General features: G+C 39.7%; 1 protein-coding gene across 1 annotated transcript in view; it reads right to left on the bottom strand.

Annotated features, from left to right (window-relative positions):
• LOC109926557 (protein polyglycylase TTLL10-like) overlaps positions 1-27,259 on the bottom strand; it is a 112,663-nt gene that overhangs the window by 2,665 nt on the left and 82,739 nt on the right. The window contains exons 9-13 of the mRNA XM_048614870.1: positions 19,850-19,935; positions 15,724-15,895; positions 13,361-13,532; positions 6,209-6,349; positions 202-318 (exon numbers count right to left, since the gene is read on the bottom strand). Coding sequence (XP_048470827.1) covers positions 202-318; positions 6,209-6,349; positions 13,361-13,532; positions 15,724-15,895; positions 19,850-19,935 — 688 coding nt within the window. The remainder of the gene's footprint in view (positions 1-201; positions 319-6,208; positions 6,350-13,360; positions 13,533-15,723; positions 15,896-19,849; positions 19,936-27,259) is intronic.

Here is a 27,259-nt window from a genome sequence, read left to right as displayed (position 1 = left end):
GTTTCGGGTCCGGTGAACTTCTGAGGAAGGATCACCGGAGCCGAAATGTTAACTCTGTTTTTTCCTTCACAGATGCTGCCAGACCTGCTGAGCTTTTCCAGCAACTTTGTTTTTGTTCCATTACTCTCACATTCTGATCAATTCAAATGCACAGGTAGTTAACAAAATTGTATAGCCAAAGAGAATTAAAAACAGTATCACCTTGAAATTTTGATCAATCATAATGTCAAAACCCAGAAGATCAAAGTAGCCCAGTTTCCTACCAAGTCTGGCTTTGGTGGCAATGAAGCATTGTGTCATGATTTGTTGCGTTCTCTTCTGTAAGAAAATATTAAATCTCTTAATAATCTTTGCAGTCAGACAACATTCTTTGTTACACAGTCTATAGTTTTGTTTTTATTTGAGGAATGCTTAGATGCAGTACATTCCTCTTACTTCCCCACCCCTTCCCACTACAATTCTTGTTCCCTTCCTTTACGTTACATATCTTTCAGTTTGAATTTTAATCGTCGAGCAGTGAAGATCTCATCCATTTTAGTTTTATAGCTCCAATCCTATTTCACTGGGTTTACCATGTTTGAGATAATTCCATGCTTCACCAAAGCCTGTTGAGAAGATCGAATTAACATTGCTTCATTGAATTGAGTATGGAAATCTATAAACGAAGGGTAAATGATAACGAGACAACAAGGTGCAGAGCTGGATGAACACAGCAGGCCAAGCAGCATCATAGGAGCAGAAAGGCTGACGTTTCGGGCCTAGACCCTTCATCAGAAACGTACCAGTTATCCCAATGGCTAGTTATAACCCACCAGCCACTGATAGTCTGTCAGTCACAACGTCAGTGCAATAATTACGTGTTTAAACAAAACTGGACATGTACTTCCTTCCAAGAATTTGGATTGAATCATCTGGACACTTGTTTTGAATATTGTAACTATTGGTGGTGCTCTAAGGATATCCAACATGCTAGCAAAATGGGCAAAAGGTTTTGTACAATCATCATAATAAACCATAATAATTACACATACAGATTGCGATTCACTGTCAGTTTGGATATCGTCATGTTTTAGGTGAGAATTTGATTTGTTACAAGCGTTGAAGTATATACAATGGTCCAAAAATTATCTCAAAGGTAAAAGAAGTTTTATTTCATTTAAAAATGTCTACAGTTGGCAAGTGGCTTGAATCACTTCAAATGAGACCAGTGAATGCACAGAAAAGAACAAAAGTTCAAAATAAAGGGAGTTACTGAAAGTGAGAGGACAGTTTTTAAGATTAAAACAGAAATATTTGGCAACTCAAGTCTCAAGGCAAAGAAAAGACAGTTAACACGATATATCAATGATGAGTTAGGGTGGTACTATGGCTCAGTGGTTGGCACTGCTGCCTCACAGCGCCAGGGACCTCGATTTGACTCCACCCTTGGGCGACTGTCTGTGCAGAGATTGCACATTCTACCTGTGCCTGCATGGGTTTCGTCCCGGAGCTCTGGTTTCCTCCCACAGTCCAAAGATGTGCAGGTTAGGTGGATTGGCCATGCCAAATTGTCCGCAGTGTCCAGGGATGTGCAGGCTATGTGAATTAGTCATGAGAAATGCAGGGTTATAGGGTAGTAGTTGGGTATGGGTGGGATGCTCTTCAGAGGGTCTGTGTGGACTCGATGGGCCAAATGGCCTGCTTCCAAGCTGTAGGGATTCTATGGGTTCTAATGAAAGTTGAAGCATGCATTGTGTTCCCCTTTCCATAAGTGCTGCCTGACCTGCTGAATATTTCCAGCAATTTGGTTTTTATTTCAGGTTATCAGCATTATACTTTAGAACATAGAACATAGAACAGCACAGGCCCTTCAGCCCACGATGCTGTGACGACCTATTATCCTACTCTAAGATCAAACTACCCATGTGTCTATCCAAGAGTCGCTTAAATGTCCCTAACGTATCTGACTCCACTACCACCGCTGGCAGCGCATTCCACGCACCCACCACTTGTTTTTGCATTCAGCTGTCAAAGGATGTTGGCTGGTCTGGGAGCACCATCAGAACACCAAGCAACAAGAAATGCCAGCCAGAAATCAAAGGACTATAACAAGGAAATTGTGACCTGGTGTCAGATCTGGGAAAATGTGTAAACAGCATAGCGTTAAATCACAGAACACAGCCAACGGCAAAAGATCCTAATTGATTGTAAAGTCAGTCTGCGCAGTGATAAAGTAAAGTGAAATTTCCAATCAATTGTGGTTTCTGTAAAGACCTAAGAAATATTTATTACAACAGGTTTTGTGAAATTGAATAAAAGTTAATTGAGGATGGCCTTTGTTCACTGGATCTGACTATAAATGTTGACTTTATTTAAAAAGAAATGTATCACTATCACTCATCCAATAACAGTGTGGTTGTAATACTGAATTTTAGTATTATAGAATGTAGGAGCAGGAGTAGGCAGTTTGGTCCTTTGAGCCTGCTCTGCCATTCAATATGACCATCACTGATCATTCATCTCAGTCCCCCGTTTATGCTTTCTCCCCATATCCTTTGATCCCTTTAGCTATAAGAATAAGATCTAGTTCCATTTCCAAAAAAAAATTCAATGTTTTGGCATCAACCATTTTCTGTGGCAGAGAAACCCACAGACCTACCCCATATCTGAACCCGTGACCTCTGGTTCTGGACTCCCTGGTCATTAGGAACACTGTTCCTGCATTTACCTTGTCTAGCCCTGTTTGAATGTTATTGGTTTTTATGAGATCACCCCTCATTCTTCTAAACTCCAGCGAATATAATCCTAAACTATGCAGTATCACTTCATACATTAGAACTGTCATCCCAGGAATCAGTCTGATAAAGCTTCATTGCACCCCCTCCATAACCAGAACATCCTTCCTCAGTTAAGGGGACCACAACTGTATATAATATTCCAGATGTGGTCTCACCAAGGCCTTGTACAGTTGCAGCAAGACATCCCTGCTCTTGTACTCGAATCCTCTTGCTACAAAGACCAACATACCATTTGTCTTCTTCACTGCCTGCTGCAACTGTATGCTTCCTTTAGCAAGTGCTGTATAAGGACATCCAGGTTTCATTGCACCTCCCCTTTTCCGATCTATTACCATTCACATAACAATCTGCCTTGCTGCTTTTACTACCAAAGTGGATAACCTCATATTTGTCCACATTATCCTTCATCTGCCATGCATTTGCCCACTCATTCAACTTTCCCATATCATACTGAAGTATCTCTACATTCTCCTCACAGTTCACCCTCCCATTCAGCTCTGTGTTTTCTGCAAACATGGAGACTTTGTATTTAGTTCCCTCATCTTAATGATGGGATCCAAGCGCTGATCCCCGTGGTACCCCACTAGTCATTGGCTGCCATTCAGAAAAAGACCCATTTAAAGACTCTGTTTCCTGTCTGCCAATGAGTTCTCAATCCATGGCAGTACATGACCCCCAGTCCCACGTACCTTAATTTTACATGCTAATCGTGAAAGACGCAGGTTTTATTTTTCTTTTATTGATTCATGGAGCATGGAAACTGCTGGCTAAGCCAACATTTATTACCCATCCCAAATTGCCCTTATGGAGGGCTTTGGTGATATGCCTTTTTGAGCTGCTGCAGTACAAAGAAACCCACAGTCTGTTAGGGAAGGACTTCTAGGATTTTGACAGAGAGAGAGAGAGAGAGAGAAGAAAAAGCAAGACAGTTCCAAGTCAGGATGGTATGTGGCTTAGAGGCTAACTTGCAGGTTGTGATATTTCCATGTATCTGCTGCCATTCTCTATCTAGTAGGTAGAGCTCAGGTATTTGGAGAGTGCTGTCTAAGGAGCCTTGGTGATCTATTGCAGTGCCATCTTGTAGATGGTATACACCGCTGCTACTGTGCATAGGTGATGGAGAGAGTAAATATTGAACATGTTAGATAGGCTAACAATTAAGAGGGCTGCTTAGTCCTGAATAGTGTTGAGAGCCTCATTGAAGCTGCACTAATCCAGACAAGTGGTGAGTATTTGATCGCACTCCTATTTTGTGCCTTGTGGATGGCGGACAGGTTTTGAGGAGATAAGAGAAAAGTTACTCACCACAGAATTTACAGCTTCTAATCTGTGCTTGCAGTCATAGTATTTATAGGCTGGTCCAGTTCAGTGTTTGCTCAATGGTAACCCTCAGCATGTTTATAGTGGAATCAACAATGTTAATGCCATCAAATGTCAAATGGCAATGGTTAGATTCTTGTTGGAAATGGTCATTGCCTGGCGCTACGCAGCACAAATATTGGTTGCCACTCAGCAGTACAAGCCCGAATATTGTCCAGATGTTGCTGCATTTGGACATGGGCTGGCTCAGTATCAGAGGAGTTGTGAATGTACAATGTACAGCACCAATCATCAGTGAACAGCCCCACCTCTAACATTATGATGGAGAGAAGATCATTGATGAAACAGCTAGAGTTAGTATGTCCTGAGGAACTACTGTAGAGATGTCCTGTGGCTGAGATGATTGGCTTCCAACAAACACACCATCTTCCTTTGTGTTAGGTATGACTCCAAATAGTGGAGAGTTTTCCCCTGATTCTAATTTACTCTAGTCTTGCTTTTGATTGCTGCGTTGTTTTGGATTGCCTACTATTAACCATAGAACATCGGGGGTATCACAATTGATCACAGTCCTTGCATCAAAGGGGTGGTAAAAAGATCATGGATTGTTGCTGGCCTGTATCATTCGATATCACATGCAACGTCATTAGAGGAGCAACTATAGAGTACCACAAGTGGTTAGAAAATGAAACACACTATCACATGGTGTAGAATAGCACAGGTGAATTTAAAGGAAGCTGTGTATTTAAGTCAGGAGGGAGAAATGAAGAGAAGAATATGCAAATAGGATTAGATGAAGTAGGCAGCACAGACCTATTTCTCTTCTGTCAATTCTATGTAAAACCAAGGCCTCATGTTCACTCCAATGTAAAATAGAAAGGTCAGACATCATTACAGGATTTTGGAGATAAGGCCAGGTGTGAGATTAAGTTTGATGATTCTTTCAAAAAGCCAGGACAAATAAAATAGGTTAAATGGCTTCCCTCAGTGCTGTGAACATCTATGCTTTAATGGCACCTATTTGACCCATCCTTCCCAAGCAAAACTGGCCTTGACGAAACTAACTGAAAAAAAAAGCCAACATGTGATTTTCCCTTTCCCTCTCTGAGCTTGATGGGCCATTGTTTCTGTGGCAATGTCCTGCTGCAACATTCTTCTGAAATCACACTGGAAATGGCCCAAATAGCAGGAGCAAAGACATCTTCAGTGGGCGGGCACACCACCCCAGATCTGAGGCCTTCCCAAGAAATTAAGTGCCTTGCTGTGCAGAGCTATCCAGAGCAGTACATGATGCACATTGAGATATCCAAGAATTGAAACCCAACAGACGCATTCGCTGAAAAATGTGGAAATGGGTTTCCCCAATGGACATGGGAGACACAGTAAAGGACAAAACAAATTAAGGCCCTTGGGTCTAGTAGAAGACTCCTCTGAACTCTCAGTCCAGGAAAGTGAGATCAGACCTCTGTTAGGACTGTGCTCTGATAAATAAAATGTTTTAACATTTTTGAAATATTTAATAAATTCGAGCCATGTATCAAATTTGTTGTCAAAGTTACATAATCGGTGAATGGTTTCAGTGCAGTAGGAGGCCATTCAGCCTGTCATGTCTGTGCTGGATTTCTGAAGGAGCAATCCACCTTATACCATTCTCTTGTAGCCTTGTGCATTGAAACTTTTTAAATAATAATCCAAGTTTATCTTGAATGCCCCAATTTAATCTGCAGTTACCAAAAAAGCAACACATTCCAGATGATAACTGATGGCTGCATAACCCTCCTGCACCATCGTTTCTTTTGCTAATCATCTAAATCTGTAAAGACCTGAGAAACATTTATTAATATTGTGTTATAAAATGCATAGTTCAGAACTAAGCTGATTTGATTATGGATGTTTACTCTAATTTGATTCAGTTTCTGAGATACATTTTGTGATCATGTTTGTTAGGAAGCTTGTTGATCTGAACAAATATATTGTAATCAAAATCTCACAATGGTGACGTAGGGACATCATCTCATCTCTGATCAGGAGGCCTGTATATCTCAATCCTCCAGTGGTGAGAGGCCTTCAACTGAGCCTCATTCTGCTAATTAGAAACAGCATAAACTTACCGTAAAAACATTGAAAACCCAGTCTCTTGGGAGATGTTTTGCTTCCATATATTTCTCATTAATGTAGTCATTCAAGCGCTCCATGGACCAGATTGAGTCCTCCTTCATCTCATTGTACAGGGGGTTCTTTTTCTGTATGAACTGTGGGTAAGAAAGTGCAAAGCTGCAATTAATGGAATAAAACTGACTCTCCTGAGGGTTGGGGGAAGGGAGCAGGTGGATTGAAATCAGCCTCCTGAGCAAGAGGTCAATTAAATGCAAGATAAATAGTTTGGAGATAAAACAACTAAAGCATCTCAGGTGAGGAAGCTTTCTATACATCAGGAAAATAGCAAAAAGTATTTCTTTGGAGGAACAGTTCCCAAATTAATTTTAGGACTTACAATGTCTAATGGAGCTTCATTAAGTAGAGTTCTATACAATTTTTTTTAAACCCCAATTCTTCCTCTGTGGGTGGATGTTGCAAACGTTTCATGTGCTAAATGAAAGGAGCTTGAGGGCATTGGTGATCCTCGCTGACACTGCATAGTCTGTGCTGTTGGCCATGGGTTATCTGAAAGGGAGTAGTGACACTACCTGTATTCTCCAGTTACTGTCTGGTCTTGTCGAGAAGGCTGATGGCATGTTGGCAGGTGTGGGCAACATGACTGTGGTGCCATTTGAAGTGTATAGTGTTTCTTTTCATTTTCTTTCCCGTTGGACTGAGCAAACCCCATAGTCTAAAGGACGTGGCAGCAAGGCAAAATGGATGCAGCAGGTTAAGAGATCTGTTCTCAACCTACAAGGACCTGGATGACTTTTGACAGCTACTTGAAATAGGTTTAAATAGCACAGCTATCAAAATGGAACATTGCAAGTTTCCAACACCTACACTCCTCTTTGTGCTGTTAATAAAATATCATATAGTCTGATAAGAGCAAAGAGTACTGAGACTGCTACAAACTCTCTCAGACATCAGCAAAGGATATTGTGCCAATTCACATATGACTACTAACAATCCAATAGTTGTTTCCAGATTAAACCTTCACGATGATGTGCAGATAAAAATTTCAGAGCTCTAAATACAACTCTATCTTATTGTTGTATAAGTTTTGTATACTAGGAAATTACACATGCTATTGCATTACTGAGTATAATTACCAAAGTTTTAATATATAAAATATTGTGACAGAATTGGGAAAGAGAGGTCAGAATCTCCATGGGTGTATTTAATGGTTAACTGGGACACTGACAGTTGCAAAACCAAAAGGGAAATGTCAATTGAAATCATGACAGTAGGAAATATGGTTTGTGGGCAGGAAGTTAGAGATTTTAAGTTATCGCTGGTTGTCCCATAAATTGCAGATGACAATTAATCAGGATCACAAGTTCATTGCCCTAAGCCTTTTGCATGGCTGAAGGATACACTCAACCGCAGACCTTTGAGTACATGCACCTGCCTCTCAATGTCATCATTACGTTGTTTGGATTCAAAGCCTAATGTAGCTTAATGGACAAGTTCTTGTGACTTTGCACAATTGGTAGCAAGCTCCTCCAAGTCTTTAATACCAATTCTGTGTGCTTCAAGGAGATCTTCAGAGTGTCTTCGTCTTCCTTTGGAACACTGGTCATTTGACAGTAGACGAGCATATGCAGCAAGCAACTAGGAAGTCAAATGGTACACTATTCTGACAAAGGAGCACTGGACTTGAAATGTTAACTCAGTTTTTCTCTCTACAGACCTGTTGAATTTCTCCAGCACTTTCTCTTTTATAGTTTCAAATTTCCAGTGTCCTTTTTTTGGTTTTAAACATTGAAATAACTGCACAGAGACCAGTATCCCGTCACCAAGTCACCCTTTATTTACATGTGCAAAATACGCTGGCTGTGGCCAGCCAGCTTGAAGTCAGTCCCCTGAAATGAGGAGATTCTAATCTCCTGGCCCAGGTTAATAACCCCAGTCAACAACCTTATAGTCAATGAGGTCAACCTGGTTCCAAACACTACAAAATATAGTCTGGGAATATTCCAGATTCCCTTTGTTAACATATTTGGGAAATGGAATATTTGACTGATCAGATCCTTTTCTTAAGCAACATTCAACGACAGGGCAAGTCTTTTGTATACAGAATTAAAAATATCACAAGTGGCTTCAATTCTGGTGCAGAGTGAGCAATGACACTGTAATCATCCACATACTGCAGGTCATATGCATCTACGGTGGGCATTTCATTTGGCAGTATGTCCGTCTAGGCATTATCTAATGCCACACCAATTGATCTTTGATGAAGTGAATAGCCACTGTCAGATAGATTGTATATAGTATGGGGGCTATCACATAGCTTTGCTTGACATCAGGCCAGTTTTTGAAGGTACGATTAAATTATCATTTGAGCAGCTGAAAGATTATGAAGAAATTTCTTGGACCAATTTCTTTGGTCAGGTTAACAAATGTGGTCAAAAGTTCCTGCTGATGTTCTTGACATTATTCTTGGATTTGGTTGGCAACAATTCCTTTGTCCAAGATTTTCCTGGAAGTTATAAAGGTGCATTGTGTCTCTGGTAGGATTTTCTTTGCCAAAGAAAGGATGGCAACTCAGGAAAATCTGTGTCAGGATTTTCCTGGCAAGAACAAGAGGGAAATTCCTTGATAATTACAACAGCTTGACTCTCCCTTCTTGTAGATAGCTACAACTGACACATTCCTGAAGTTGGGGTAAGCTTTTTTTCCTCACAAATCCGCAGGATGAGTATATGGAGTCTTGATGTAAGCAAATGCCCACCGGCTTTAAAAACTGGAATGCCAACAGGTCCACAGGCTTTGGTATTTTATATCCATATTATCACTTGTTGCAAGTCTCCCATCAATGGTGATCCATGGATTCTTCCACTGGGTATTGTGGCGTAACCTGAAGAGTGACAGCTGCCCCCTGTGGATTCATTATTGATAAGTCATTGAAAATGTCTTTCTAGCACAGATGAATGTTATTAATTATGGCATTGATGAATGGCATGAGATGTTTATTAATGCACAAATAATAAAATTGTTGCATCAAAGTGTGTATTTTCTGCAAATATCACATTTCCTTTCTTTAACAACATATGTCACATTTAGATGATATAGTTGCAGACTTTCTGAAGCAGTCTGAGCAACATCATGGGAGATCTGCCAACAAATCAATCTTAATAAGATATCAATTTACTGCATGATTATGAAATTTGTATTAAAGAATTAATTAACATTAATACAATCATTCAACTCACTTGCACTCTGGATTCCAAGCTAATTAACATTTTTGGGAAGTGAATCTTCAGCCGAGCAATTTTGGAAACACCAATGCACAGTACAGGTCAAGTCTGATTTTGACAATCTCAGTCATAGGACGTGTATTGGCCTCAAAGTGTCACAGTAACACAATGCAATGCTCAGATATGCAGAGAACAATAAGATCTTCAGTACCCCTGACTGTGCTGGGTAATGTGACAGGGTGACATTGGGAATGGCACAGTTAGCCTTTGTGTTGTATTTTCCATGCACACCAAAACAGGAGATAAATATGTAATTCTTTATATTTGGATAGGGCACTGCAGGGATCACCTATACCCGAGGTCAGCACACAGTAAATTCACTCACCCCTTTTCAAAACAAGTGTCAACTGCATATCTCACAGACATTTGATTGGTTGATGGAAAATACCACTTTAAAAACTGGATAGATCGTTGAATTGGATATTAAATGTTTTAACAAACCTGGTATAGAATTGTTGATATTGCTGTGAGAAAAAAATACTCAGGTGAAGTTTTGTGGCGGCATTTGAAGGGTTAAATACAGAAAAATAGATTGAAAATAGCAAGAGATGGGTGGGGTGCAATGATCGGATGACTATCAACAGCTGTCAGCTGGGTATTTTTAACCCCCCTCTCAGGGGTTGCTGGGTCATTTACACAATACTAATGAACACCTGCCTCAAATTCAGCTGAACATCACCTGAGCAGATAAATTCCCCCTGCGCTGCCTGACGACATGAACAAACAAGCAGCAAAGAAACAACAATCTCCTTGAGGTATCTGCAGCAATACCTACAGGATTCTCAAATGCTCAAATCCAATGGATCACACAAGTTGCATTCTCACACGTTTCATACCCCTAATGATTGCTGCTGGGTTCCAAGCTGCTTGTGCCCTCTAGACCTACTTTTTCTAACCTTCTGACTTTCCTGGACGCAATGGAATATTTCCATAGTGACAACAGGGTTGGGTGAAGTAATGTTGTGATGTCCACATGGTGCAACAGCCTTCTGAACATAGATATCAAACATGGTCAACATACAAACAGAATGCTGGAAATACCCAGCAGGTCTAGGAGCATCTGTGGAAAGGGAAACAGAATTTAAAGTTTCAGATCTTGGGCCACTCATCAGCACCAACAAAAGTTAGGAATGCAATAGGTTTTGATTGAGTGAAAATGTGGGGAAGGAGATGGGAAAAAGAGCAAAGGAAAAGATCTGAAGGAGTGGGGAGATCAGGAGAGAATAAATGATAAAAGGTGACTTGAAACCTTGTCCCCTGCTCTGATGATAGGACACAGGTCTGTTGTGTTAACTGTTTTTCCCACCGCAGATGCTGCCAGATCTGCTGAACATTTCCAGAATTTTCTGCTCTTAATTCACATCTCCAGCACTGTCATTATTTTGCTTCTGGATTAAGCAATGGCCATTTGACTAAGGTGTGATATTGTATTAATGCCTGGGAAAATACTCTTGGATGTACTACCACTCCGAGGAGGAAAGAAGAAAGAATCAAGAAAAAAAGTAGCAGCCTATTTAATCAGGAGGAAAGATTGGGGGAAAAAAGAAGGAAGAAAAGGTGCCAGTCCAAAGATCCAAATTAAGGACTCTGCTCCCTATCTGAAGCTACTTGCAAGGCATTAGTAAAATTTGATGCGTTGAATTACAAAACAATCTGCAAAGTCACCAAATTGCTTCAAATCATTAACTAAATGAATCATTCAAAGAATGTCAGTGCATTGCAAAACAACTAGGCAAGTTTCCGGAACTCCGTATTTCTGTTTCTTTTTATCCAGTTTTCTGTTTGATAAAACTAATGCTAACATGAAGACACTGATATAACCATGTTAAATGTAAGATGCAGGAATAGGCCTTCCAGACTTTCAAACTCTAATAGCCATTCAAATAATATTGTGGTATTTCCACCTTAAGTTGCCCATCCTTTCACGATATTCCTTAATTCCCTTACTGTCATTTTTTCAATTACTTGGCCATCCCACCCTTCACATTTACTTTTTGCCACTGTGTTCTGCTCCCACCATCAAGCAGGATAAACAATAACCCACATTCACCCCCGTCATGAAATGAGAGGAATAAACCCATAACAGCATCTGGGCTATCACTGAGATTCCAACTCTCAGCTTCAATGAAGGTTGATCACTGAATGCTATTTGAATGATTATTATTTGTACTTAGCAGGCTTTCTCAGATTTCAATTTTGAAAACCAATGGCTTCAGTTTCCACTGAATTCCAATGAATCTGTCAGTTTATTTCTTTCACTGTTGTGGAAAAATGTTTTAAACTTACTATAATTCTGAAAATACAGATAGCAACAGATTCAAACAATCAAAAGATGAATCATGAGAATGAGTGTGAGGCAGCACAGAAGGCGTTAATTCAGACCCATGGCTGTGCTACCCCTCCCGTAGTACAGCTATGAGCTGTTAATTCATCCTACTCTCCTTCCTCACATAATCCTGAAACTGTTTCCTTTTGAGTATCCAGATTATTTTTGAAAGCTACGATTGAATATGCCCTCATTGCCTTTTCATGCTGAGCACTCCAACCAGCATCATAGAGTTGTACAGCACGGAAATGGACTCTTCGGTCCAAATCATTCATGCCGACCAGATATCCTAAATTAATCTCATCCCATTTGCCAGCATTTGGCCCATATCCCTCTAAACCCTTCCTATTCGTGTACCCATCCAGATGCCTTTTAAATATTGTAATTGTACCAGCCTCTACCATTTTCTCTGGCAGCTATTTCCATACACACACCACCCTCTGTGTGAAAAAATTGACCCTTAGATTCCATTTACATCTTTCCCCTCTCACCTTAAACCTATGCCCTCTAGTTTTTGACTTCCCTACCCTGGGGAAAAGACCTTGACTATTCACCTTATCCATGCCCCTCATGACTTTATAAACTTCTCTAAGGTCACCCCTCAACCTCCAACAGTCCAGGGGAAATAGTCCCAGTCTATGCAGCTTCTCCCTATAGTTCAAACCTTCTAACCCTGCAACATCCTTGTAATTTTTTTCCGAACACATTCACGTTTCACAACATCCTTCTTATAGCAGGAAGACCAGAATTGAATGCAGTATTCTAAAAGTGGCCTAACCAATGTCCTGTACAGCTGCAACATGACGTCCCAAATCCGATACTCAATGCACTCACCAATAAAGCAAGCGTACCAAATGCCTTCTTCGTTGTCCTGTCTACCTGCAACTGCACTTTCAAGGAACTATGAATCTGCACTCCAAGGTCTCTTTGTTCTGCAACACTCCCCAGGACCTGGGGATTCTGCCCATCTCTCCCTATCTTGTTTTGTTTTCTAAACTTAAACAACAGAGTGGATTTGGAATCCAAGACCAACTGCATGGTGAGTTACCCTAAAGACACACTTTTCTTGTGTTATTTGAAAAGATCAGGACGCACTAGCAATATAAAACTGTCCTGCACTCCATCAGCCAGCCCAAAATGGCACCCAAAAGCCAGATGTGCCAGTCCTCCACACTTCTCATTCTCTGAGTATTGGAAATGTAAAATACCTGCCTCGCTCACATTGCAACTCCGTCTCTGAACACAACAGTTACTCAGAAAGCAATGATGTAAAATTGATGCGCTGGTAATTCACAGGGAGTTTTTGACTGGTGCACACTTGATAGGCCCTGTGTCTTTTTCTGTCCTGTAGACCTCTATGACGCCATGACTTGACTATTCTAAAAACAGATAATGGAAGTGTTTCCCAAATAAAGATGTTGTCAATGTAAGAACATGGAAATGAAATTGGGAATGGAACCAACCATGTGGTGGACTGTAACAGATGGAGTCTGTGACAGGCAATTAATGCATTGCCATTTATGCAACATTCAATTTACCTGATTGGTTAGATGGTCCGTCAAGTCATCAGAATTTGGACTGTATTCATTGCAGGTCAACTTGGCATAACCATGGCGAAAGAAAGTCACATAGGGCGAGGTACAGGCAATCAAAAAGTAGGAACGGACATCAAACTTTCTACCTTCTAGGAGTAAGGGCTCAGCAACATATCTGTTTGGGTTAAATATGCAGGTATTTGAGCACATTTTGATGGACAGACATTTCATTCTCAGCATCTCTATCCAAACAAGCATCAGTTATTTTCCATTACTCCATATTGGTTGCCCCTCTTATCATAAAGTTAAACATGTTGATTGAAGGGGAGATTTTCCTCCTATTTTTTTCAGTTTTCTTCATGATATTCCTGCATATTTCCTGTATGCTCTCAATGTCCAGTCAGAATATCCCAACTCAAAGGAAACAATTTTCCTTTGTTTATCAATCAGGGTGAAGGTCTCCATGCTTAATACTTTCTTCATTCAATGACCACACAAAACCAAAGGAATTCTACAGCAGCCATGAAGGCCTTTCACCCCATCATGCAGGTCATAGCTATTTACTGGGAAAATGCAAAACTAATCCTCTTTCAGGAGCCACTACAGACATGATGGGTTGAATGGCCTCTTTCTGTACTGTAAAATTCTAAAATTCTATTCTATAACTCCACTCATTCATTTTCTTCCACAGCCTTGTGGCCAATGTTTATCTACTCTTCCTATTAAAGGTATTATGGGTCTGTGCTAAAGCTACTTCCTTTGGAAAAGTATATGCCCAAATTTAGAATTCAAAGCACGCAGGCTATAGGAGAATAGAAAATTGACACTGTTAAAGGGGCTTGTGTTCACTGCGCCTCTACATATTGAGCTGCCAACTATTTAGTCAGTAAACCCAAATGAAAAAGTGCTGTTCTTTATTGACAGAAGGAATTTGCATAGACTGTCTGTAATTAGTTTAAATCAGGAATCTTCCTTATAATGTAATCAGGAGGAGGAAATGACACACAATAGGCTCAACCTCTGTGTACAACAGGTGCGGCTTGAAAGGCATGTTCCCTTCAGTTAGCTCCATTGCTATGTCTCCTAGCAACTGACTCTGTAACAAGACCAAAACAACGCAGGAATTAAGGAAGTTACTGAGTCTTAATGGAGCCTTCCAGCTGTTTTCTTAAAGTGGTACTGCAGTATTTATCAGTGATTGTGCAGCTCCAATTATTGCCCAGCTTAGGTACTCCCTGTTTGCAGATTCTGATAGGCACTGCAAATTTGACGCTTCTTGCAAACATGTCTGATCCTTGGGTCTACAGAGTCAGGGTCATTTATCTAGGCGTGTCAGAAGAAATGTGTTGAGGCAGATCAAAACTCCTCCAGCAAGAAGACCATTCTAAGCATCAGTGAGACCAATTGCTTGTTAAATAAACTGATGTATCTGTTGCAGATTTCAGGCACAATCCAATGGCCCAAACCTTTCTCTAATACCTTTTTACTGCTGAAGCATGACATCCCAACTTTCTTGCCAAATAATGTTTAGTTGTCACTGTCCCATGAATCAATCACATACCAAAAGGTGAGAGAACAGTCTGGAATCAGCTGGTTTGAATGTTATTAACTTTTATAGAGTCTTAACTTTTATAGCTGAATTACTGCTGCTATAAACACGGTCTTTTGCCCCAGTGAACCCATTCACCATGGCCTGGTGTGTTTTGTACTTCTTAAACCTTGTGCTCTTTCTGTTCTTCCATTGAGAGAGGAAGGAATGAAGTGGATGGTTCCCTGGTACTCAGTGCTTGTTACTAATTATAGAGATAACCCAGACACGCCACCTCCTACTGGAGCATAAGAATGCCCTACAAAGTGCAGTCCATGAGTGTTCAAGTCTGTACAAGCAGTGATAATGCTACAGTGGTTTGTGTAATAGTTATTCTTGGAGAGATGTTGACTGATGTCGCATTTTGGACAGTTACTGTTGTACAAGCTCAGAGACATCACTCTGATGTATTATCGATTTGTCTTTTGGGTTATGTAAAGGCTGTTTTGAGGTTAAAGACTGACATACTCTCCTTCTTCCCCACAAATTCACCATGGTCAATAACGTCTGGCTAGATTTCTTATTCATTAAATAGCCAGCAGACCCTGTTACACAAATGCAGCATATTTGTCTAAGATTAGTAGAGTTCACCCACAGAGCAATACACTAAGAAAGATACACTAAGTGTGAACAATGCTGCAATTTTGCAACAAGTGCAATAGAGGAAAAACGCTATTCCATGAAGACCTTTTATGCCACATTACATCATTTAAGGATGTCCTTTTGTGTTAATACAAGCAAATAAACTGTAATCTTATTTGGAATTTTTTTAAATCACCTTTGTACTATTCTGTTAAGAGGAGAATTGTAGGAACACATTCTGAAATAGGGATTTTCCTCCACACTTTCCAGTTTTTTAAAAAAGGCAGTTATATCATTGAGAGTCCTCAAGAGGAAGATTCCTCTGCCTTGGCATGATTCAGCAGGTTTAGATATCCAAGTCTGGCCTTCTACATAAAACAGAGAGGAATAGGAAACAAACATCAGCAAAAGGTATTGTTCACCAACCATGCATCTCAACAAGCAGTTTAATACATTGCTTCCTCTTTGGGTCAGCTCATTCCATCAAAAGTTATTACCTGGAGTTGTTATTGGGGGCGTACATATTTACATCTCTTTCTGGACTAGTCAAAGTAGTGGTAAATGCAGGGGAAATGTGTTCTGCCATTTTAAAACTATTAATAATTTGCAATAGTTGGAAACATTGTCTTATAAAAGCTCACTCCAAAAGGAAGTTGAAGCGGTAGATTTTTTTGGGCTGATGTGATCACAGGAGTAGGGGTGAGGGGTCAGTAGCTATCAGTGAAGGGTTCCATGTGGGATCAATATTCGGCAGCACCATGCCTTATCGAGCTGAATTACGATATGAGTTAGCATCTTCAGTAATAGATAAACATTATGAATCTTCAGGGGAAACAATGGAGCTACCTTGCAACATCAGGTGAGCCACATAGCTGACTGGCCAGTTGCAAGTCAGGAGTAATCCTTGGGATTGTCAAGATGGTAAGAGCAAGGGCATTCCTTCTCCTTTCAGCAGCATATCAAACTTAAAACAAAATACTTATCTTTTTGATGGTGACTGCTAACTACAGCATATCTACATCTGAATTACCCGAGTGGAGAATGCTCAAGGCAGCCCAGGTTCTTTGAAGAATCCTAAGACAGGTGTAGGGCAGGCAGCAAAATTAAATTTCTATTGTATTGTGTGTCTTATAAAATGTATAGCAAGATAATGTTTGATATTCAAAATATAGTATGGTCTTAGAAACAGTAAATTTACTATCTATGTACAAAGTGCCATAGACTGACTTCTAATGCTAAGTCTACTACTTCAATGACAGAAACAAAAAGTCTATCCAATATCTTTCCTTCAGCACCTGCTAATTTGTAGAATTGACTAACAGCCAGTATGTCTCCTTTTGAAATGCTCCGGTTTTATCACAGGGAGACATCAGATATGAGTCATTATTAATGGTCAGCTTTCCTGATAATTCAATTTACTTGTTCTTCTCCTGACCTTCAGTTCACTGCATTGCACATTGTTCCCACTTTGAGTATTTGTGTTAGCATTTACTACAGGTTTCTTTACTCCAGATCTATATTCAGAAACCTTCAGGTAACCTTCTAAAACCTTCTCCTAGCATTCACAAACATACCGAGAACATTTGAAAATCTTCAAGTATTAGGGAACAACATCTAAGCTAATACATTTTAACAGGAACGGCTAGGTATCAGGGCCCTCACCAAGAATGTATATTGAGGCTTGACTGAGGGCCTAGAGTCCATTATGGAACTCACTACCCTCACCCTTAAGGAAAATAACTCTTGCTGTGCAATTTATTCTGTCAATTCCACTATGTCTACTTACACAATATAAAGAGGTTTCAAATGCTTGCAGTTTCTTATTAATACTTTAAATGGCCTGGATTATTGACTTATAGGGATGTAGTCTCTTGATGTAGTTATGTAAGGTATGATTTGTTTGGTTAGCACACAAAGTAATATTTTTCACTGTACTTCGGTACATGTGATCAAATCAAATTTTTAAGTGGAATGAGTGACTGTCTCAAAAAAGCTTTGATACACACGCTGTTATAACTAAAAATGGATGCTATAAATCAGAAGCAAAAACAGAAATTGCTGGAAAAGCTCATCAGGTCTGGCAGAATCTGTGGAGAGAAATCAGAGTTAACGTTTCAGGTCAAGTGACCCTTCCTCAGTTTTGAGTCCTGAGGAAGGGTCACTCGATCCAAAACATTAACTCTGATTTCTCTCCACAAATGCTGCCAGAGCTGCTGAACTTTTCCAGCAATTTCTGTTTTTGATGCTATTATAATTGTGGGTCTTATTGGTCTGATGGAGTGTAAAGTGCTTGAATGGGCATGCAAGTGTCACAGCTATGCATGAAACATATAAGTTGCTATTGGGGGTGAGTGCAGGGACAAAACTTGGCACAGGGAGCATGGGTAAGAACTTTTGAGCTCTTGTTTCAAAAGGTTCCCTCATCCAAACCAGGGTGCACAATATCTCTGAGGTGCTGTGAATGACAGGTCTCTTATAGCTGGCTCAAATCTATTAAATTTGCACAGAACGAGGGCATGCCTATCTCTGCAGGAGAACCAGCCAGGAGAGGAATACTGGGTGTGGGCTTACAACATGCCATATTCTTAAACTGTAGTGGTAAAAAAATCAGGCATGCTGGGAATGGGAATCCAGGAGTCAGGTCCTGTTTGCTATTTTTAAACTTCCATGGAGTCTCCCTGACGCCATGAAATTCCGGCCCTGAAGGGACAGATTTGTCATTAGTTTGAATTATTTTCAGAAGTATATTTCAATAACACAAATATATTTCAGAGAATGTAAAATTAAAATTTGAGGTTGCCTAGAAAAAGCTTTAGCAGATATGTTCTCAACATATGAGGAATTAGTACAATTCCAAATCTGCTGCTAACTTTGGCTTGATCTTAAACCAACTTAAAAATGTATTTGACTTCTTTCCTTCCAAGTCCCATGATCATTCAGTCAAAAGCAGAAAAAATCTCCTTTACCAGTCAATAACGCCTGTTGCTCTTTGTTTACTTCAAATGCTTGGACTCACCACTGCTGGCCTGCAACACCTTACATTTCACAAGAGTTCATTGAAGAGGGGTGGCTCAACCATGGCTCAAAAATGGAAGGCAAAAGAGCCGGATATGAACTATAGCTGTGAACTATAGCTTTGAGTCAACCCTTGTCAATTTGGAAAAAGGCTTTGCCAATAATTTTGTTTAAAGCAGTGGCTTTGAACCGGTGCATGTTCACTTTACATTAGCTCTACTCATTCTACTGATGTCACGCACAGTCTGAGGGTAAAGACAAGGAGTTCTACTCTAACTTTCAGAGGGACCAGATGTATTTTCCACCAGTACCCTAAGGCCCTAGTAATCCTGATCAAATGTAGTTATATTTATTGCTATCAAGCAATTCATCTATCATATTATCTAAGAACTGTGCCTCTTCTATAGAGACTCCACGGTGCTGTATGCTGCACCATTAATCACTAGATAAGCCCAAGACAAAGCGAAGATAAAAGAGAATTTGTGCAGCAAGTAACACTTTTTAATTTCAAAAAATATGCTTTATTCATAAAAGTCTTTATATACATACATAGTCACTACAGCAGTTCAATTCTGTACGTGGCTTTACAAGTAACCCTTATCCAATTCCACACACTGATAGACATGGCAAACAGCACAAGATTTCAACAGTTGTCAGGGAAGATACCACATAAAGTAATGCCAATTACCCTTTTATAATCAGCTGGAAGGGCAAGACATTTGAAGGAGCCAGTTCATAATTTTAGAGTGGAAGAATTCATCACTGTTCAATCTGAATGCCATTTAGACAACCATAAGGAGACAGCCAAGGTAGTATAGTAATTGAGAGAATGAGCCAACTTAGGGGAGAGGCAATGGCCTAACGGTATTATCGCTGAACTGTTAATCCAAAGACCCAGATAATGTTCCAAGGACCTGGGTTCAAATCCAGCCATGGCAGATGGTGGAATTTAAATTCAATAAATATCCGGAATTAAGAATCTAATAATGACCATGAATCCATTGTCAATTGTGGGGAAAACTCATCTGGTTCACTAATGTCCTTTAGGGAAGGAAACTGCCATCCTTACCTGGTCTGGCCTACATGTGACTCAAGACCCACAGCAATGTAGTTGACTCTGGGCAATAAATGCTGCCTAGCCAGCAACACCCTCATCCCTAATGAATGAATAAAAAAAACTCAATCAAATTTGATACAGGACTAAATATTGGCAGGAATCTGGAGTTGGGGGGGTCAGAATTCCATGGAATAGAAAGTTCTATTAAGGGAAAGAAAGAACAGCGGTCTAAAAGGATGAAGAACCTTACCTCGGAAGACTCGATGGAAAGCATAGCGCTCACTTTTTAGATCCATACGGTACGTTTCAGGATAAAATTCTTCCAGTTTCATGAATCTTAAAATAAAAAAGCACAGTATGTGAAGAAGGAAATCTTTACAACGTTTTTTTTTCCAGTACAATGAGTAATTGTCAATCTATTGCATGTGAGTAACAGCTATGATTATGGTTCATTATATCAAATACCTTTACAAAAATTGGAAGGCCAAATTAGAAATAGGAAGCAGATTCAAAAGTAATGTTCAATGTTGGATCTACACTTGAAATGGGCAAACAACAGGAGGGTAGTTCAATTCAACAGCTCTTTCAAAGAGCCAGTACCACCACATTGGGCTGCAGGGCTATCTTCTCTGTTGTGTGGTTCTATGAGTTTTAGTGCTAAAGAACTTCATGCTGACCTTGTTTTACCACTGGATTCTGCCACTGGGTTCTCTTTTTGTCACAAAATGCATACACATTTTGTAGTAGGTATTGTTGAATAGCTTAGTAGGTACCTGAGCTGATTTTTTTCTTTCCCTAGTCCGTGGTGGCTAAGAAAAATTTTTGAACCTGCTGAGGTTCAGAGCTTTGTTAACTATATCTCCATATCAGGCTTAACACTGAAGGATATCTATTCAATTGAGCACACAAAGCAAAGTATGCACAATCATGTAGAGTTTATAAATTTACAGAACCTCTATTCTCTCAATCTTGGAACTTCCATGCTGTCACCTTCAGGCTATAGTCAGAACAGTTGACTGGGGACTGATGCCTCAAAAACAATTCTGCAGATTTAGGCAAAACAACAGCTGAGCCAAGACTGGAATAGAAGTCTAAGGCACAAAGCATCAGCACTGACTGATTTTTCATTTTGCTACAATTAAGTACTGCATAAAAGACACAGCAACAGGTAAAACAAAGCAGCTAAAACTCATTCAACACAATAGTAGGACGTACTTGATACAGAGCAGACTGTCTCACACAGAATAACCGTTGGAAATTTTATTGGGAGATGACAATGTCAAAAGATTAGTAAACCAAAGGCCTCTGGAGGACAGGTTCAAAAACCCATCATGGCAGCTGGTGGAATTTAAATAAAATTAATAATTTTTTTTCATTGAGAGCGTCACTGGCTAGGCAGCATTCATTGCCTATCCCTAATTGCCCAGAGGACAGCTAAGAGTCAACCACATTGCTGTGGGTCTGGAGTTACATTTAGGCCAAACCAGGTAAGAATACCAGTTTCCTTCCCTAAAGGACATTAGTGAATCAGATGGGTTTTTCCAACAATCGACAATGGATTTACGGTCATCATTAGATCCTTAATTCCAGATATTTATTGAATTCAAATTCCACCATCTGCCATGGTGGGATTTGAACCTGGGTCCCCAGAACATTATCTGAGTCTCTGGATTAACACTTCAGCAATAATACCACTGGGCCATTGCCTCCCCTTCTGGAGTATGAAAGTTAGTCTTAAGAATGGTGACCAGGAAACTATCATTGACTGTTGAGAAAACCTACCTGGTTCACTAATGTTTATTAGGGAAGGAAGTCTGCTGTCCTTACCTTATCTGGGACTACATGTGAGTCCAGACTCATAGCAATGTGATTGATACTTAATTGCTCACTGCAATGGCTGAGCAAGCCATTTAGTTCAAGAGTAATTAGGGATGGGCAATAGTGGTGGCCTTGCCAATAACATTCACACCCTTGAAAGAATAATGACTAACACAAACTATAGACTGCCTGTATTAGATAAATCATAGTTACCTGCCCTTCCACTATCCAAAGTCAATTGGAATTCTATGAAATCAAAATAGAACACACGTATGGAAGCAGCCGTTGCTCTCAGTACAATATCAAAGAGAAAGACCGTATCCTCATGTAGTTACAGATGCCTGGCTATCAGCGTATTTGGAATTTAAATGGCCTCTCCACCACTCCTTCGACAGGATATACTGGTCTTAGAGGCAGTTTAGACTGGAGTAGCTAAAATGATCAGAACTCGGAGGGTTAAATTATGAAGTTACGGAGATAAGGAGAATTGATAAAGTGGATAGAAACTGTTTCCACTGGGTGGGGAATCAAGAACTACAAAACCTAAGTAGGTTTAAAAATAAGAACCTGACCTTTGAGGAATGAAGACAGGATATACTTCAATGTGCAAAGGATGGTAGGAAGTATGGAACTCTTACCGTTTATGCTAGATCAATCGTTGATTTCATATCTGAGAAAGATAGATTTCTGGGAATCAAAGATATTAATGGATATGGAGTCAAGGTTGAATTGGGTCCTAGGGCAGCCATGATCTTATGGAATGGTGGGAATTGGCTTGAAGATCTAAATGGCCTGCTTTTTGTATATTTGTAGAAGATTGACTGTGGCACCCAGAGTACAGTAATGCTTTGGATTTATTGAGATGTGGGATTAGCCCCCAGTATATGTACCTTACCCAAGCAGAATGACCTGATGCATGAGGGGCTGTGGAGTCACTATGCTCATAATTATAAAATTATGCTCTGGCATGTAGTGCCTTCGAGAGAAGAGGGAAAATTGGAGGACAGTATTAGCTACCATAAATGAATGTAATCTAAAGGGATGCAACATGTGTACATATTAACCTAACAATGGTTTTACATTAATATTCAATAAATAGAACATAATTATTTTAAGCTTGCTAAACTTGCTACAAACAGGAGGGATGAACTGAAACTATCAGTTCCTTCCCTGTTATTGTACTCAGTGTAGTTTATGTTTGAAATGATAGATGTGTGTGTTTCTAAACCCCAGTTAATGTGTGCTCAAATTAAAATTACCAGCAGCAGACCTCCATGGGATTATTTACCCTGAAAGCTTTAAGAGCTAAGCAGCCACATACCACCCAGGTCAAGAAAAATTCGATTAAAGAATTGGTAACAGTTCACATGTCTTTGAAAGTCCAGTGAAGGAGGAAATATTTTCCTGTTCTTGACATGTATTTCAGATATGTTCAGATACTTGGATTGACTGTAGAGTTCATTCAAAGAGAAAAATGTTCAACAGGTCAAGTAGACAGGCACTTATGGCTGTTGTATCAAAAGGTCCATTTTCTTTACAGATAAATTTAGAGCTTTGGAATCAGATTGGAAGAAATTAAAGCCTTTCGCATCCTAGAAGCTAAAAGTAGCACAGCCTTTCCCTTGATATCTTGTTAGTGTTATTCTTCAGACTGTCCCTGGTCTCTTGCGAGTTTTGGGATAAAAGAATGTCAGTATCTGAGAACCAGTTCCAGTCACAATCTTAATTATCATTGATATTCAACAGAACGTAAATGGTGGTATTTTAGCCTTCAATTTGAGTATAGGAGTTGGGAGGTCATGTTGTGGCTGTACAGGACATTGGTTCGGCCACTTTTGGAGTATTGTGTGCAATTCTGGTCTCCCTCCTATAGGAAGGATGTGGTGAAACTAAATGGGTTCAGAAAAGAGTTACGAGGATGTTGCCATTGTGGGAGGGTTTGAGATATAGTGAGAAATTGAATAGGCTGGGGTTATTTTCCCTGGAGTGTCAGAGGCTAAGGGGTGACCTTATAGAGTTATAAAATCATAAGGGACATGGATAGGGTGAATAGCCAAGGTCTTTATCCTGGGGTGGGGCTGTCCAAAACGAGAGGGCATTGGTTTAAGGTGAGATGGGGGAAGATTTAAAAGGGACCGAAGGGGCAACTTTTTCACACAGAGAGTGGTGTGTGTATGGAATGAGCTGCCAGAGGAAGTGGTGGAAGCTGGTACAATTACAACATTTAAAAGGCACCTGGATGGGTACATGAATAGGAAGGGCTTAGAGGGATATGGGCCAAACGCTGGCAAATGGGTCTAGATTTATGTGAGATAAGTGGTCAGCATGGACAAGTCGTACCAAAGGGTCTGTTTCCATGCTGTACATGTCTATGACTCTATGAGTCTTATTCAGTTTTCCTTTGTTACACTGCAAACCTGTTTTGGGATAGGCTTTGAACAATGTCTTGAATAAATTTCTTGAAAGAAGTGCTGTTTAGGCATGTTCATTAAACTGGAAGGTTCAGAACTTTCTGGAAGCTTAGTAGTCTGTTGATTTGCAAAGACCACCTGACCTCCTGGGCAGGCACCTTAACAGTTCATTAGTGTCCACTAATGAAATGTCCACTTCTAAAATCATAGTTTTAAAAAACGGTTGTATCTTCATGCTTGCACTGCTATGATGATCTAAAAGACCATTCAGAAGTAACAGGACAGTAACTAGTGAGGCTAGAAGTTTCCTGCAATTTATTCGAAGTTCTAGTTCATTGAAAGATTTGATGTTTAATTCTGTCACGATTTAAATTGCCTTTTCACATTTTGATTTGTTCCATTCAAATTATTTCTTAAGCATAGGATTGTACAGGATCAAATCTCAGCTGAAGCAGAAATGTGGCTATGGGATTCACTACAGAGAAACGCTAAGATACAAAAAGGAACATGCTCTGCTGGGCCAAATGGCCTCCTTCTGTGCTACAACCATTCTGTGAAAGTGCAAAACAAAGGATACGCTGAATGATAATCACCCACAATTCTAAAATATATTTTTATATTACAATTTTCCCTTTCTCAGGACTTTTCCACACTGCGGCCTGAAAGGGGGGGACAATCATCAAACATTCCACTGCCTGGTCTCTTGCCAATACTTTTTTTTGAGGCATTTAGTTTCCTTGTGTTGGCTCACCTGCCAATGAATACTCCTACAGCCTTCTTTTCTGTGCCTGAACTTACCTCACTGTACACCTTGTAGCATAGCTCATTAGAGCACTCTTCGACTTGGCCAGGTTCCTATCAAGTGCTATTTTCAGTCACTAGGGTAGAAACTGACCTTGTTTTACAGGTAAAACAAAAGTACAATGAGGACATGCAATCACCATTAAAGCCCAGAAGGGGTCAGAGCATTTCACAGACATCCTCAGTGGTTGCTGGAGTCAGGTATAAAAATGCAAATGAAGAGCCTACAACCTATCGTAGAATACTTCTCAGAAATTTGCTGGTTTAGCGACTGCCAACTTTGTGAGATTACTATTGCAAACAAGTATTATGCTGTTGCAGCTGTATCCAAGGATTGTGATGCTCATATAGACACAACTCTACATCCCTGCCCCTTTTGGATTTTATGCATTCATCAGTTTTGGATGCCTGTACTACAATGTTTGAGGCTGTTTGATCTAACTAGACTATTGCTTCTCTAGTCTACTACATCTCCATTTTATACTAATCTAAAAGTGATTCACCATCACTCTTAGTAAGTCCTGTAAATTCTTTATTAACATCATAACATACATTATACTGATTAAGGTTCTCTCTCACAATGCTTCCATTCTTCTCTTCAAATCCCGATCACATGGCTCTGGTGTCATCATTGTTAACAATTCATTTCCTATTATACTACACCAAATATAGGTCAGATTTTTTAATCAAGTATTCTTAAATGCCTCCTGTGAATTCAAGAATACCAGGAGCATCCCCCATGATTTTTCCCGCTCAATGCCTCCTCCAAATTGCCTCTCCTCAGCTGCTAACTTCAGGCTGCTGTTAGCAATCCCCTCTTCAAATGAGCAAGCATAAAATGTTAAAGAGGGCAGCAACTCAATTTCAAGGTGGCCTCAATCAGCTGCTAGTGCAGTGCCAAGTTTTGATTTGAAAATTGTCCCTGTTGTTTCCAATCCCAGCCTATAGAGGGAGTCATACCATCAGCCTTCTTTTAATAATCGAACAGGTAAATGCTAGAAGTTGACTTTTATTCCTTTATGTGTTTCTTTGAGCAATTTTCAAAAATTGTTTGCTGTTTAGAAAATGGATTGTATAACTATTCCCAACATTGTGACAGAGTTTGAATTTTATAATTTCATCGGGATGTGAAGAGAAGAATGGAAGTATTGTGATGGAGCACTTTAATGAGTACAATGTATATAATAATACTTATAATATGCTTATATTATATTTACATTATATGATCATTTCAATGACAAATATGCTAAACCAGCTCCCATTTGGGGGACAATATTGACTTTGCCTGATGATGTGAAATGAGCAAATCAGGGCAGCCATCCAATTAAAATTCTCTTCTGATTATTGTTTTCACTGAAAATCAGAAGAAATATATAATATTTAGCTGATTTAATATTACTCATTTTTCACCAAGACCCAAGATCAAAGTTATTCCCAACATATCACTAAGACTCCAGACCAATCCTTGTAATATTGTAATTTGCACTCAAATGATTAGACAACTAGTAAATACCACATTTCCAATTATAGTTTTACCTGTTGCTAGAAATAGTTAAACTTCTGTCATGATTTTAGATTCTGTTCCTAGCAGGTATAGAAACAATTAAATATGCAGCACAACATAGAAAATCTCTTGGCAAAGACAACCATCTACGGCAAGGCATTTTGATCAATGAGTGTTCCTGCAGCTGTATCTTGCAATTCAAAAGCTACTTCCTTCACTACCAACTAATTGCAGCTGCTACCTGTACAATCTACAAGATGCAGTGCACCAATTTGCCAAGGTTACTTCAAGACCACTTCCTAACTTCTAGTCTCTGGGAAGGCAAAAGCATCAACGTTTTTAAAGACTTTTGTTTTCTGGTCATTTGGTACTGTTCTTTTATCATCTATCTGGGGCACCCCCTTAAATACAGCGATTCAAGAGATGTCAGTCACCTTCTCCTTCTCAGGGCAACAAAGGATGAGCAATAAATCTGACTCTTGTTATTGTCGCCCAGATCCAGGAACAGCTAAATAAGCCACTCTGTATAGTTTGTGTTGATGCACGTTTAAAGTGGCAATAGACCAAATAAACAATAACATTATTTGAAATAAAATAATTTTAAATAATAACCTAACAATTTGAAATATTATCAGATGATTTCATTCCCTGCCCTCAGGAATCTGTCTGTAAAGCTGAAATAATACAAGATCCTGTTTCAATGAAAAGCAGGAATCATTTCTCACGCTGGGGGATTATCATCAAGGTAAAAGTGTCGAATGCGTGGGCGACACTGAGCACTTTCAACTTTCACTGAGCAGCTTCTCGTTACCTGGTGCCTGTTTCTTGTTATGAGGAGGAAGTCCAAGTTCTTTTGTAACATGGGGATCTAGGATTCTTATCCGGGTTATTGTTGATATTAGGAAGTGAAAATCTCCAGTTTACTCTCATATAACCATAGCTACCCTTTTTATTTTGAGAAGATAATCAGAACCAAAAAGGAACAGTATCCAAGATAGTAGGAACTGCAGATGCTGGAGAATCTGAGATAACAAGGTATAGAGCTGGATGAACACAGCAGGCCAAGCAGCATCGGAGGAGCAGGAAGGCTGACGTTTTGGGCCTAGTCTAGGCCCGAAACGTCAGC

This window comes from Rhincodon typus, chromosome 31 (genome assembly GCF_021869965.1).
Source record: "Rhincodon typus isolate 14 chromosome 31, sRhiTyp1.1, whole genome shotgun sequence".
Classification (NCBI taxonomy): Eukaryota; Metazoa; Chordata; class Chondrichthyes; order Orectolobiformes; family Rhincodontidae; genus Rhincodon; species Rhincodon typus.
This window is presented reverse-complemented; position numbering and strand designations above follow the sequence as displayed.